The sequence below is a fragment of the Ciconia boyciana genome, chromosome 7 (genome assembly GCF_034638445.1).
Source record: "Ciconia boyciana chromosome 7, ASM3463844v1, whole genome shotgun sequence".
NCBI lineage: Eukaryota > Metazoa > Chordata > Aves > Ciconiiformes > Ciconiidae > Ciconia > Ciconia boyciana.
The window spans coordinates 43,310,823-43,322,115 of record NC_132940.1 but is presented as its reverse complement, the minus strand read 5'-3'; the positions used below and the strand labels follow the sequence as shown (position 1 = coordinate 43,322,115).

The window sequence follows — 11,293 nt, the reverse complement described above, 5'->3', positions numbered from 1 at the left end:
CACTCTCAGGTGCCTCATCGGAAAGATGCGATCACTGCTGGGAGCGGAATCTGGGGAGGACGTTTTGGCAGGAGATGTTGCAGGGGAGTGCTCCGCATACCAGATCACTGAGGTTGTTATTCTGTTCCCTGCCCGGCCTCTTCCCAGCCCAGAATGAGCCCCAAAACAAGACCACCCTGTGCTAAAAGAAGCCAGTACCTGGCTCAGCTGCAAGCTGGCGTGAGAGTGGAGGCGAGCTGGGCAGAGTTGTGCATAACCCCCTACATGGGCCCTTGGCTGCCTTTCCCTGGCACAGCCCGGCGAGGCCAGCGTGGCACCCCAAACTGCCAGTGCAGAAATGAGTGCCCTGGGAACAGCTATAACGTTAATAAAAGGAGCTTTGAGCAGTATTTACAGGGCCGTGTTTTCTTAACAAATGTGTCTCAATGTCCCTTTCGGCATGGGAAACCCTGCTGCGCCAAGATCCCTTGCCGGGAGCCAAGGGGGGATCCCCTGAGGCCGGGGAAGTTTATTTGCGATCACCGAGAAGAGAAACACGCTGTTGCTCAAGCCTGGCAAGGAGCTGTTCTGCCCGAGCCGCCCATTGCAGGGAAGAGAAGAGCCTGTTTGTCTGTGTGAAATGGGCCAAAAAATCGGTAACCCTGCTGCCGAGAAGCAGACCGGATTCATCCAGCAAAGGCAAAGGTGTCAGGCAGGTCCCGTGGTCCCGCAGACAGGGGAGGGCCGGGGCTCCCCCCACCCGGCCGAGCAGGGCATGTCCCCTCCTCGCTGCTGGCTTCTGCTAGCCCCCAAACGCTGGCTAAGCATCCCCACCGTGGCATGCACCTGTGGGGCTCCCATCCGCTCCACCACCCGACCCGCGCTACCATCGCCTTGGGTAAGCAACCCACCCTGCACAGCCCAGCTAGGCTTCCACGTGGCCCCGTAAAGCCCTTGTCCCTTCCTGCGGGCTGACCCGACCTGCACTGCACCCGCACAGCCCTCCTTGGCCACTGCTGCCACGTCTGCCTGTCCCTGGACCTAAGCTGCCTCCCCGCGCTTATGTAGGAAAATCCAGTGGGAACATCAGGGTCCATGAGCTTGTAACAGGCATGGCTGCACCACGTGCCGTGCCATCGGGGCCCTCGTGCCGCCCCGGTGGCACCGTGGGGGGCGCAAATGGCCGCAGCAGCTCAATGCCATGCCGCACAAGGTGCACCCACTGGCACAGCGGACCCCGTGGGAGCCAGGCTGCCGGAGAAGGGGCTGAGCAGCCACCCAGGGCACGCAGGGCCAGGCTGACACCCTCCAGCCTGCCCGCAGGGAAAGAGCTCCTCTTCCCATTAATAATTAGCCACTAGAGGGAAGTGTGATGCTCTACAGGGAAGGGCTGGGAGCACAGCGATGCATGGGATCACGGAAAATTGCAGTTTGTGGCTAGGATCCTTGCTGACGGTGGCACCGGTGCTAAAGGCCATTTTCCTGCTTTTCCTTCGGAGTTGGCTCCTCAGCACTCGCCGCCGTCTTGCGCCCGATGCGGGTGCCCATGGGGCAACAGCGGGGATGGGCACGGGGTCTGTCTGGCCACACGAGCAGGCTCGGCCAGGCTGCCGTGGAGGGGTGAGCTGGCTTGGCCAGGGGTGCCGATGGCCAGGGACAGAGCCAGCAGCACCCCTTGCATGGAGGCTGTGGTCCCAAGGCTGTGCGCAGCCTTGGGCAGCACCAAAATAGCATGTAACAGCCCGTCAGCCAGCCTGCTAAATGGCGTAAACAGTTTTTGCCGTTTTTAGCAAAGTGGGGAATGTGTGTTGTTTCTGGGACGTGCGGTATCCAGGGCCAGCAGAAAGACAAGGGACGGGCCAGGCGTCCTGGGGGGACAGCAAGCCGGGGCAGGGCAGGGGACAGCTCCCGGCGGAGGAGGGCCCCAGCCCGGGGGCTGGGGGGGCACAGCAGCCTCAGGAAGGGCCGACCAGGAGGACAAGGGATCAGGAAGGGACGACGAGGAGGACAAGGGAGGGATCCCATGGGCTGGGCTCCACGGTGGTGCTGGCTCGACCCTGCTGGGGGAGGACAACGGTAGGCAGCTGTGGGCACTGCAGGTCCAGTCTGCATTTGGTGGCAGGTTTTGCTTGTCACCAGGCAGAGCAAAGGGCATTTTAAATGTTTTCCTATCGCACAGCCAGAAGTAGCTCAGTGGATTGTACAATATCTCCCTCTGCAGTGGGAACAGGAGCCAGCACCAACCCGCAAACCAAGTGTGTTAGACAACATAACTGCAAGCGAGTGCCTTGGGGGTTGTATCAGCTGGTTGTACCCCCAGAGATAAACTTCCACCCCTCTTCTGGGAGGCAGGGATAACGTTCGGGAGGCTGTTTGATGGACCACTGAAAGATTTATCTCTGTGGTATTTTCCTAACAAGTGAATTGAAAGGCCATGAGGTAATCGCAGCAGTACCTATTAAACACATCGGGTCCAATTTTCAAATCCTGGCAGCCTAATAAATACCCCAATCATGCATTTTGGGGTTCAAGCCGAGAGTTGGCAGGGAAACCAGCCTTGTCTTGCTCACACCCTGGGCAGAGGCAGCTGAAAACCTCTCGTCTCCACTGCAAAAAAAAGTTCCTATTTCAGTTCCAAGATCCTGCTCCTCCATTCACTGCTCAGGAGACGAGACTTCGACAGAAACGTTGGCATCACATGCACACAAACACACACATGGCTCTAGCAAATCACATTTATAAGAAAACAACAGATCCAAGTAGATCTCTGTCATATTTTACTGGGGTTGCATGAGGGATTGTTTTAAGTCTCAACATTGCATGGAAAAACCACCATCCAGAAAAAAATAAAAATAAAATTCTTCAGATGCTGGACTAAGGGCTTGACCAAAATAAGGCAGGCAGCGAGCAGCCGTCCTGTGGCTCTTCCCTTCTGCACCCTTCTCCTCAGGACTTCAAAATTCACCCGTGCTGACTCCCAGCTCTACATATAAGAAATTATTTATGTGTTCATTTATACATCCTTTTAGTCCTTCCAGATAGCCAGGTCTTTACAACAACTCAGTAATTCTGGATACTGTCCTGCTGACATTCATTTGGATGAGTTTCCCCTCTCCCAAGGACACCAGCTCCCTGACACTGGCTCCCCATGCCAGGTTGCAACAACACGCATCACACTATTTTTTCCTGGTCTGATTTTGTGAGCCCAGGTTTGCCAAAGTCCCACCTAGCTAACCTTGAACTGCCCCAGGGCGGCTGGAGAGGAAAGCCTCCGCTCTCTGAGGTTCAACCTCCATTTTGGAAGGAGAGAGACACAGGGAAAAGACAACTTTGTTTTGACCTAAAGCCAAAATGTGTGATAGGTTGAAAGCCATCCATAGGGCTGAAATTACTCTGATGATTTACAATAGCGCTGGCATGCGCTTGGCTGGCTTAAGACGAAACTCTTCCCCCGGTGCTGCCCTTCCCCCCAGGCAGCTTTGCCCTTCTTTGGTGTGGCAGCAGCCTCCAGGCAGGAATGGCTCTTGCCATTAAAAGGAGAAGCCAAAACTTCCCACACAATAATTCATTTACTAACACATTGAAAAAAAACATTTGAGAGTGTTAACGCAAGGCTGTAGACACACTTTCTCCATCAGTTGCTAACAGCATTTCCCAATTTACATGGAGCAGCAGCTTGTGCTGTACAAGCCCGCCCCTGGACGAGCAGGCTTTCACATGGGCTTCTCCAGCAAACCATTGCTTCTTCAGTTCCTATCAAATTCCCAAACCCCTCTTTTCCCCGTTAAGGCTATCTTCGCAAGCTATCCCAGTGTGACTGGATTATATAAGTGGTCCAAAACATAAGTGATGGCCAGGAAAAATTAATGGGAAAACCCAACTTTTAGGTCAGCATGCGCAATAGCAAATGGAAAATGCAGTGTCTGAGCTGACAGCTCCCCGTGCCCTTAGGGATAGCGATGTGGTAGCCGGACTTCATTTGTAAAGAGACTGCAGCAAGCCAACTAGGACTCAAAGCGGCTGGTAAGCATGATTTTTTTTTTTCCCCTCTTACTAAGTTCAGGATTTTCTCTTCTTTTGGGCTTCTTTTCTCTTCTGTTTGCAAGAAGTTTCCTTTCTTAGAGTTATTCTCAGAATAGCCAGCGAGTATTTTAAACCAAGAATAGCCGATCTCCCTTAGATTCATACTCCTGTTTTTGGAAACACTATTTAGAGATCAAAACTCGTAAATCAAAAGTAGTCAGGAACAACAGTGAAAAACCACATGGCTATAACAGCGAGTACTGCACTGACACCTTTCAATTCACCTCTTTCCTCGAAGACTCCCGGGAAGATTGGGTTTGCCCCAAATCTCCTGGAGTCGTATCAGTTCCTTGCCAGAAACCTGCACCACCCAGATTTAAGGTGTGAGCCCCCTGGAGCAAGTCACTGCTGGAACCTCAGCAAAAACTATGCTACAAGCAATTGCAAAAAGAAAAAAAGATCAACATAAGCCAAACCCCTGGTTAATACCCTTTGAAGAAAATACTGGAGTTGAAAAACCGATGGATTTTTTAATGTGTTTTTTTTAAATTTTATTTTTTATATATATAAAAATCTATAATATTTATATAGTGTTATGTAAAATTTAAATTCTGAATCACTATGTAGCACTTATGAATGGCATTGTTCTTATGGATGATATGCTGATTTCTGCTGTTAAATGAATAAGCTTCACATAATGCATATGAGCTTTTATTCCCTTGGCAGCTACTGTATTAACTGAAAGCCACCAAGAGTACTTAGTTCATCTATTACTTGTCCGAAACGTACAACTGAGATTCAAATTTAGCAGATTATTTTGCGTGACACTGCTGGGCATCAGATGGAAAGACAAAAAGAAACGGGAAAGATATAGTAAAGGGATATCATACCTAAACCAGAGTTTAAAGTCAGACCTAGCAGACGTAGCTTAAACCTTTCCCTTTGTAAGACATACTTATGCCAGAGAACTGCTTTGATTCTCAAACAAGCAAACCACTTGTGGTTGAGTCGAACTGTAGCAATAGAAGTAGTTTTCTGTTTGCATATCACAACACTTTTCTTATGAGAAAGGAGAAAATTAGACTGTGTAACATATCCGCAGTGAAGAGCCGCCCAGGGATGCTGTGGGACAGGCATTGCTTCGAGCCTTTCATAGCAAGCTGGACAGGCGTCTGCCAGGAAATCTCCCTGCAGCCCTGCTTCGGACTGCCTGAAATTTGCAGCATTTTTGACCTTAAAGGAGGGTTTTCTTTTGCACCGGCAGAAGACCTGGCTCTGGGGCACACGTCGCCAAAATTTTAATGATATTTGAGTTCCAGGCAGCATATGAGAAAGAACTAACCCCATCAAAATCACCAAAACACAGCTCAAGAAATGCAATTTTGAGGCAGATCTTTATTGAACACTAGCATGTTTTCATGCAGTTAGATGTCCCCAGACATCCTGTGCTGATTTTGGAGGGGTGCATGCACGTAGTCTAGCTGGAGGGGACCCAGGTGGGGGGAGAGGGGTCCCTCTGCTTAGTGCCATCCACTGGGGCATGGCAAAGTGGCCATGTCGCAGTGTGCCCAAATATGCACACCCTCGCTTGCCAAACCAAGCCACTTTTAGGATTTATAGATATCTGTTTCACTTGTCTGCCCTGGTTCACGGACTATTGCTACATCCCTTGTTGCAAAGGGGCATTTTGCTTCCCAAAGCGCAGAGATGCAGGAACACTGCCTAAGGTTCAGGTTGTGGCCGCTGGACCCCATAGCACCCTCAGCCCCAAAACTGCCTCCAAGCCAGGGCCATGGCCCCATCGCAGGGTGCCACGTGGCTGCTGGAGTGCCAGAGCCCAGCAGGGTGGGCACAGTTTTAGGAGTTCCCTGATTTTATGCATTAGGTACTGCCCACCAAAGTCATTAAGCAGAGCTTTAAAGTTTTCTTCAAAGCCCCCCCCAATATCCCGCAAAACTGAAATCATGGTAACCTCTTTGTTATTTAGCTTCCTTTGAAGCAATTACATGAGAGCTAATAAGAAATTATTTAAAATATGACATTTAAATAGCTTGCCTAGGAAAATCAACCCTGCAAAGGAATTGCTCTGAAATATTATTTTTCTTGAAAACTATAGAGCTAAGGGATTCTAATGGCCATGCTGTTATTCACTTTTTATTGCCTATTATGCCACTTACAATCCTCATAACAGGATACCTTTATTGTATAATCTCCGCCCGGGGAGCAGCATCACACAACAATAGTAATTTTAAAATATCTGTTTCCTAAAAGCCTGACCCAAAGCCCACCAAGATCCCACTGATTTCTGGGAGCATTGGGACAAAGCCCCAGGCTGGCCGTAGGGTGTCACCACCAACCTGGTTCTGGGGAGCTGCACTAGTTGCTCTGACTAGCAAAGCAACTAGATTAAAGAAGAATATGATGCTAGTGTGCCTAAACACTGTGCAACTTGTCTTCCCATAATCAAAAAACATAATTTGGGTGGAAAAAAACAGTATCGTAGTTTCATACGGTCACTCAGAGGAGATGGAAAGCCTGCCTGTAGTTTCTCTTCACACTAGATAGACTCAGGTTAGTGGGCTGTACGCGCAGCGATAAGCTGAGCAGGTGGTTTAAAGACTTCTGAGGTTTTGAGACAGGCTCTGCCAGACCTGTACTTCCAATCAGCTGCTCACTCAGCCAGGCTGAAGTTTGAGCATATCATGGCTAATTGAGCAGAGCTTTGCAAAGAAATCGGCCACGGATACCCGGGCATCTGCTGTGCTCGGTCCAGAGCTACATCTGTGCCTGTGCAAAGAGAGGCAAGTGCTGGGGGAGTAACTCTGGCGTTTGCTCCTCTCCGTGCTGGATGTGCTCCCAGGCTGCAGCCCACACTGCTCCCAGGAGCCCCATTCCGACTTGGCTCATGGAGCTCACGCCAGCACCATGCTGGATGTGGAGGGGCCCTTGGGGCAAGCAGAATTGCTTTCCTTTGGACATATTGATTCAAACTTTAGTCTTCTAGGCCTCTCCATTGTTCAAGGGTAGGGTTTTTCTTCACATTTTTTTCTTTTTCCTGTTAACCTTTAAAGCTAACGAAGCCATCGTCCACATCAGGAACCGATGATGAGGGGCCCAGCAGGCTTCCTCCTTTGCTTGCTGCTGCTGATGGCTCCCCATTGCACAGAGGTGGCCACCCAGGAGGTCCAGCCCGACCCCAAAATGCCATGTGCCAACTGGATGGGAGGAGCGCCTGGCTACCCTGGCCACAATGGGCTCCCAGGCCGGGACGGGAAAGATGGAAAAGATGGACAAAAGGGAGAGAAAGGAGAGGAAGGTTGGTGAGGGGCAAGGGGTACGTCGGTGCTAGAGCCCGTGGGCAGCCCCAGCCCTCAGGGCCAGCCCCGGCAGGTCTCTCACATCTGGTAGGTCCATGCCCAACCTTTGTCCAGAGGCTTTTGTCCAATGGCTTTTGAATATCTCCAGGGATGGAGATTCCACAACCCAAGTTGAAGAGTTTGGTCTGGTGGTTGTTTTTCCAATTAACGATGTTTTTTCAGGCATGCTGCTCTCGGCAGCTCTGCACACAGCCAGGGGGGTGAGTGGGCTTTCCACTCTCTGACTCAGCTCATGGGGGGTGTTGAGGTCATCCAGCCTTTCCTCAGGGGACACCTCTTGCTCCACACTGCCGAGCAGATCCTCATGCCACAGACCCCTCTGCGTTTCGGGCCGGTGGGTAGTGGCTGCTGGCACAGTGCAAACAACTCCCCATCCCCACTCTGTCCCCCAGGTTTGCAAGGCCCCAAAGGTGACCAAGGCGAAATAGGAGTCCTGGGGCGGGAAGGGCCGAGAGGATTTCCCGGCTACCCAGGGCAGAAGGGGGAGAAGGGCGAAGGCGCCTTCGTCTACCGCTCTGCCTTCAGCGTGGGGCTGACGGAGCGAGCCCCCCACCCCAACATCCCCATCCGCTTCAGCAAGATCTTCTACAATGAGCAGAGCCACTACGACGCCAGCACCGGCAAGTTCCTCTGCAACATCCCCGGCATGTACTACTTTGCCTACCACCTGACGGTCTACCTGACAGATGTCAAGGTCAGCCTCTACAAGAAGGACAAGGCGGTGATCTTCACCTACGACCAGTTCCAGAAGAATAACGTTGACCAAGCGAGTGGCTCCGTCTTGCTGCACCTCAGCGCTGGAGATGAGGTCTGGCTTCAGGTGTACGGGGAAGGGGACAACAACGGCGTCTATGCTGACAACATCAACGATTCCACTTTCATGGGCTTCCTCCTGTACCCAGACCTGGATGTCCATTAAAGCAGGGGGTACTACATGGGAGAGGACAAGGTGGCCTAACGCCGGACGGCGTCCTGGGGCACTGGCACTATAGGTATACTGTATTTACCAGAAAATTGCCTTTTGCAGGGGCAACAATTGCCAAGGGTGGACCGTATCTCCTGCGAAATCAGTGAGGTTATACATGAGTGACTTCCATGGGGCCAAGAGTTCACTTCTACCTCTGCTCTTGCTCTCCTTGTGGAAACCTGGGCCCAAAGTCAAACATCACTCCTGCCACATCATGAAACAGTAACTCTCAAGATGGGCTAAACTTTTTTTACATTTAAAGCTGATAAGAGAAAAATTGCTTACATTTAAATATCACATTCTAAATTTCCCTTTTTTAGCTACCTAAATTCATTTAAACCAATGGTAAATGTTTTAGCCAGCATTTTAAAATTTGAGTAGAAGAGGGAGAAGACCATTCACGAAAGCCACCTCTGCTCTTGTTTTCAGCTGGAACAGATGGGTCTGTTTTTTCCATTGTAACTCCCTGTCTTATTAGGGCCTTTGACTTCCACCCACGGTTTGTTGTCTCCCTTCTTTAGCCCAGATCTTTGAATATATTCAGATTATTAACTTTCATTGATTTTAATCCTTAGATTTTCCTTTTATGTTTATCCCCTATCGTTATCTCTAATGTAGACAGCACGCTTGTTTAGGGCAGGGATCTTCTCTTTTGATTTATCTGAAAAGCCTTATGAACATCAGTGAGGCTACATGACAAAAGCAGCCCATTGAACGTGTGGCTTTGGGGTTCCTGAGGTGGTCACAGGTGTGTTGACTGCACAGTTGTGATGCTCAGAAATGACAGTAGCTCCCCTGCAAACACCGTGTCTGACCAGGGGGCAGAAGGTCCCTGAAGGCTCCTGGGCAGAGGGGACCTCAGGGTGGAGGTGTCCCTTCCCAAAGCACTCATCTAGCACTAGAAGCGATGGCATGAGTAATGGTTCAGCCCAGAGACCACCAGCATGGGGCACATGAGCAGCACCTTACAGTTTCCATCTACAAGCTGGCAGGATCCTGTCCCATCTCCCCTCTGAATAGCTCCCAAGCACAATCAGAAGCTGAGAACTAGCAACCATGATTTTATTTTTGCATGCCATGTGTGCCAATAGCACTGCTTGGCACGCCAACTGGGCAGAGCTTCAGGTGGTGCAACCTCCCATGTTGAGTGGGCCCCTGGGATGAACACCCCCAGGACCTGCCCCAGCTCTTGGCAAGGTTACCTTAATGGGGGAAGAGTATTAAGGCTGGGATTAGTAGCAATCCCATCAAACTGCTCTCCAAGGAGCTTGCTTGACTTTTAGCTAAAAGAGGATTTAATGGCTTCTCAGATACATTCAAAGATGACTCCCATGAAGCTTCAGAACAAGCTAACACAGATCAGAGCTAATGCATTATTACAAGCACAAAACAGCATTAAGAGCTTCAACTGAAATTACTTCCAACAGCAGCTGCATTTTTTACGCTCCAGTGCATTACCACATTACAAATAATAACAACAATAAAAAAACCTCTCTGAATGAGAATGCTCCTGCATTTTTGTATGTGTCATTGGGAAGGGTTTGAAGAAAGGGACGTTCTTCTAGCCTCACCAGGCATCCCAGGAAAAAATACATATATTTTGCCAGCAAGGTGCGGGCACCCTGGGCTGGCACACACAGGGACACCCTCCTTTTGCTTTCCCAAGAAACTCCCCACCCTCTAGCTTTCATGAAGGCTTCAGCATCTCACCATGTCATGCTGTATTGCCTCCTTTTTGGATAAGATGAGCTCTGGTTTCCAGACTGTTTCACCAAAACCACTGTGCCTGAATCCACCCTGACTGGACAGCAGGAGAGAGGGGCTCCACTGGTTCAGAAGGCTTCAAGCATCCTAGATTTAGCAAGGGCCAAACTGATACTCAATCTGATCATGCTGAATTCAGAGAGCTAGGAAAAACCCTGCTCCTGTTGTGTGAGTTAATGGGAAGGGAACAGGGAAAAGGAAAAAAACCAAAAAGCACAAACTCAAAAAACTAATCCATAAACAAAAGGAGATTTAAAAATGCAGCAGTTGCTGGATCAAATGGCATAAGAGGCTTAAATTGAAAGGAGCAAGTCAGAGCTTTTGCAGTATTTTTTTCAAATATTTTCAGATTAATTTTCTGAAGGCAGGGAAAATTGAAACAACCAAAGTGCTAAGAGGCATTTGGGATAAACACTAGGAGGAAATACTAATTTAAAGACTAGATCCCAAGAGGCAGCCAAAACAAATTATTCCTTTCCTCGCTGCCATGCTGCAGGAGCAAATATGCTTACAGTTTTATCCCATACACCAGGACTCAGAGGCTTAGACATGGCTTTTCACACTGCCACACACATCTGATGCCGTGGTGCTTTAGGCCAGGGCAGAGCCCAGGATTTCTTACCAGCCCCTGCAACAGCCCCATCACCAGTGCGACACATATTGATACGGCTTCCACCCAGGCCAACAGCATCTCCCACCTCAAGTCACCATGGCTGTAGTGCGAGAAATGAGGCACGTATTAGAAACTTGGGTGTCACGCTGGCCCTCATGGGAAAGTTTCATTGAACCCCATGTGGTTGCTAGCCCTCTGCATCATCCCGCACCACAATTCACCCCATTCGGGGTGCTTGCAGGTCCCATCAGACTTTGTGGCGGATTACCAGCACCCCAGGAGAGGGCCAGTCACCATTGACTCCTGGTCAGCCTCCTGGCCACAGTGGCAGTGGGATGGCAGAGGGCTACATGAAGGACCAAAACAAGCCCTGCAGCAGAGACACAGCCTGGAAGTCCCTGTTTCAGAAGCCTGGCTCTGGTTTTGGTCCTGGGTCTTCCCCTGTCCCAGCTGTCAGGGTGGGGGTGCTCAGGGCTGTGTATCCAGAAAGAGAAGTTTCACCTAATATTGCAGTCACTGCTGTATTCACATATGAACAGAATATATGTCTTATGTGTACACATATGCACA

The 11,293-nt window shown here is 50.1% G+C and overlaps 1 protein-coding gene across 1 annotated transcript; it reads left to right on the top strand.

Annotated features, from left to right (window-relative positions):
- The first annotated feature begins 3,886 nt into the window (after positions 1-3,886).
- Positions 3,887-8,298, top strand: ADIPOQ (adiponectin, C1Q and collagen domain containing). Its single transcript, XM_072868241.1, has 3 exons — positions 3,887-4,002; positions 7,099-7,318; positions 7,772-8,298. Exons 2-3 carry the CDS (start codon positions 7,105-7,107, stop codon positions 8,296-8,298), a joined length of 741 nt encoding a protein of 246 aa, XP_072724342.1. The 5' UTR covers positions 3,887-4,002; positions 7,099-7,104.
- Positions 8,299-11,293: the final 2,995 nt, after the last annotated feature.

Excerpts from the sequence above, each read along its gene's own strand:
- ADIPOQ (XM_072868241.1), top strand. The coding sequence starts at position 7,105 with ATGATGAGGGGCCCAGCAGGCTTCCTCCTTTGCTTGCTGCTGCTGATG. Across the intron at positions 7,319-7,771 it reads GGGAGAGAAAGGAGAGGAAG|GTTTGCAAGGCCCCAAAGGT; the intron begins GTTGGTGAGGGG and ends TCTGTCCCCCAG.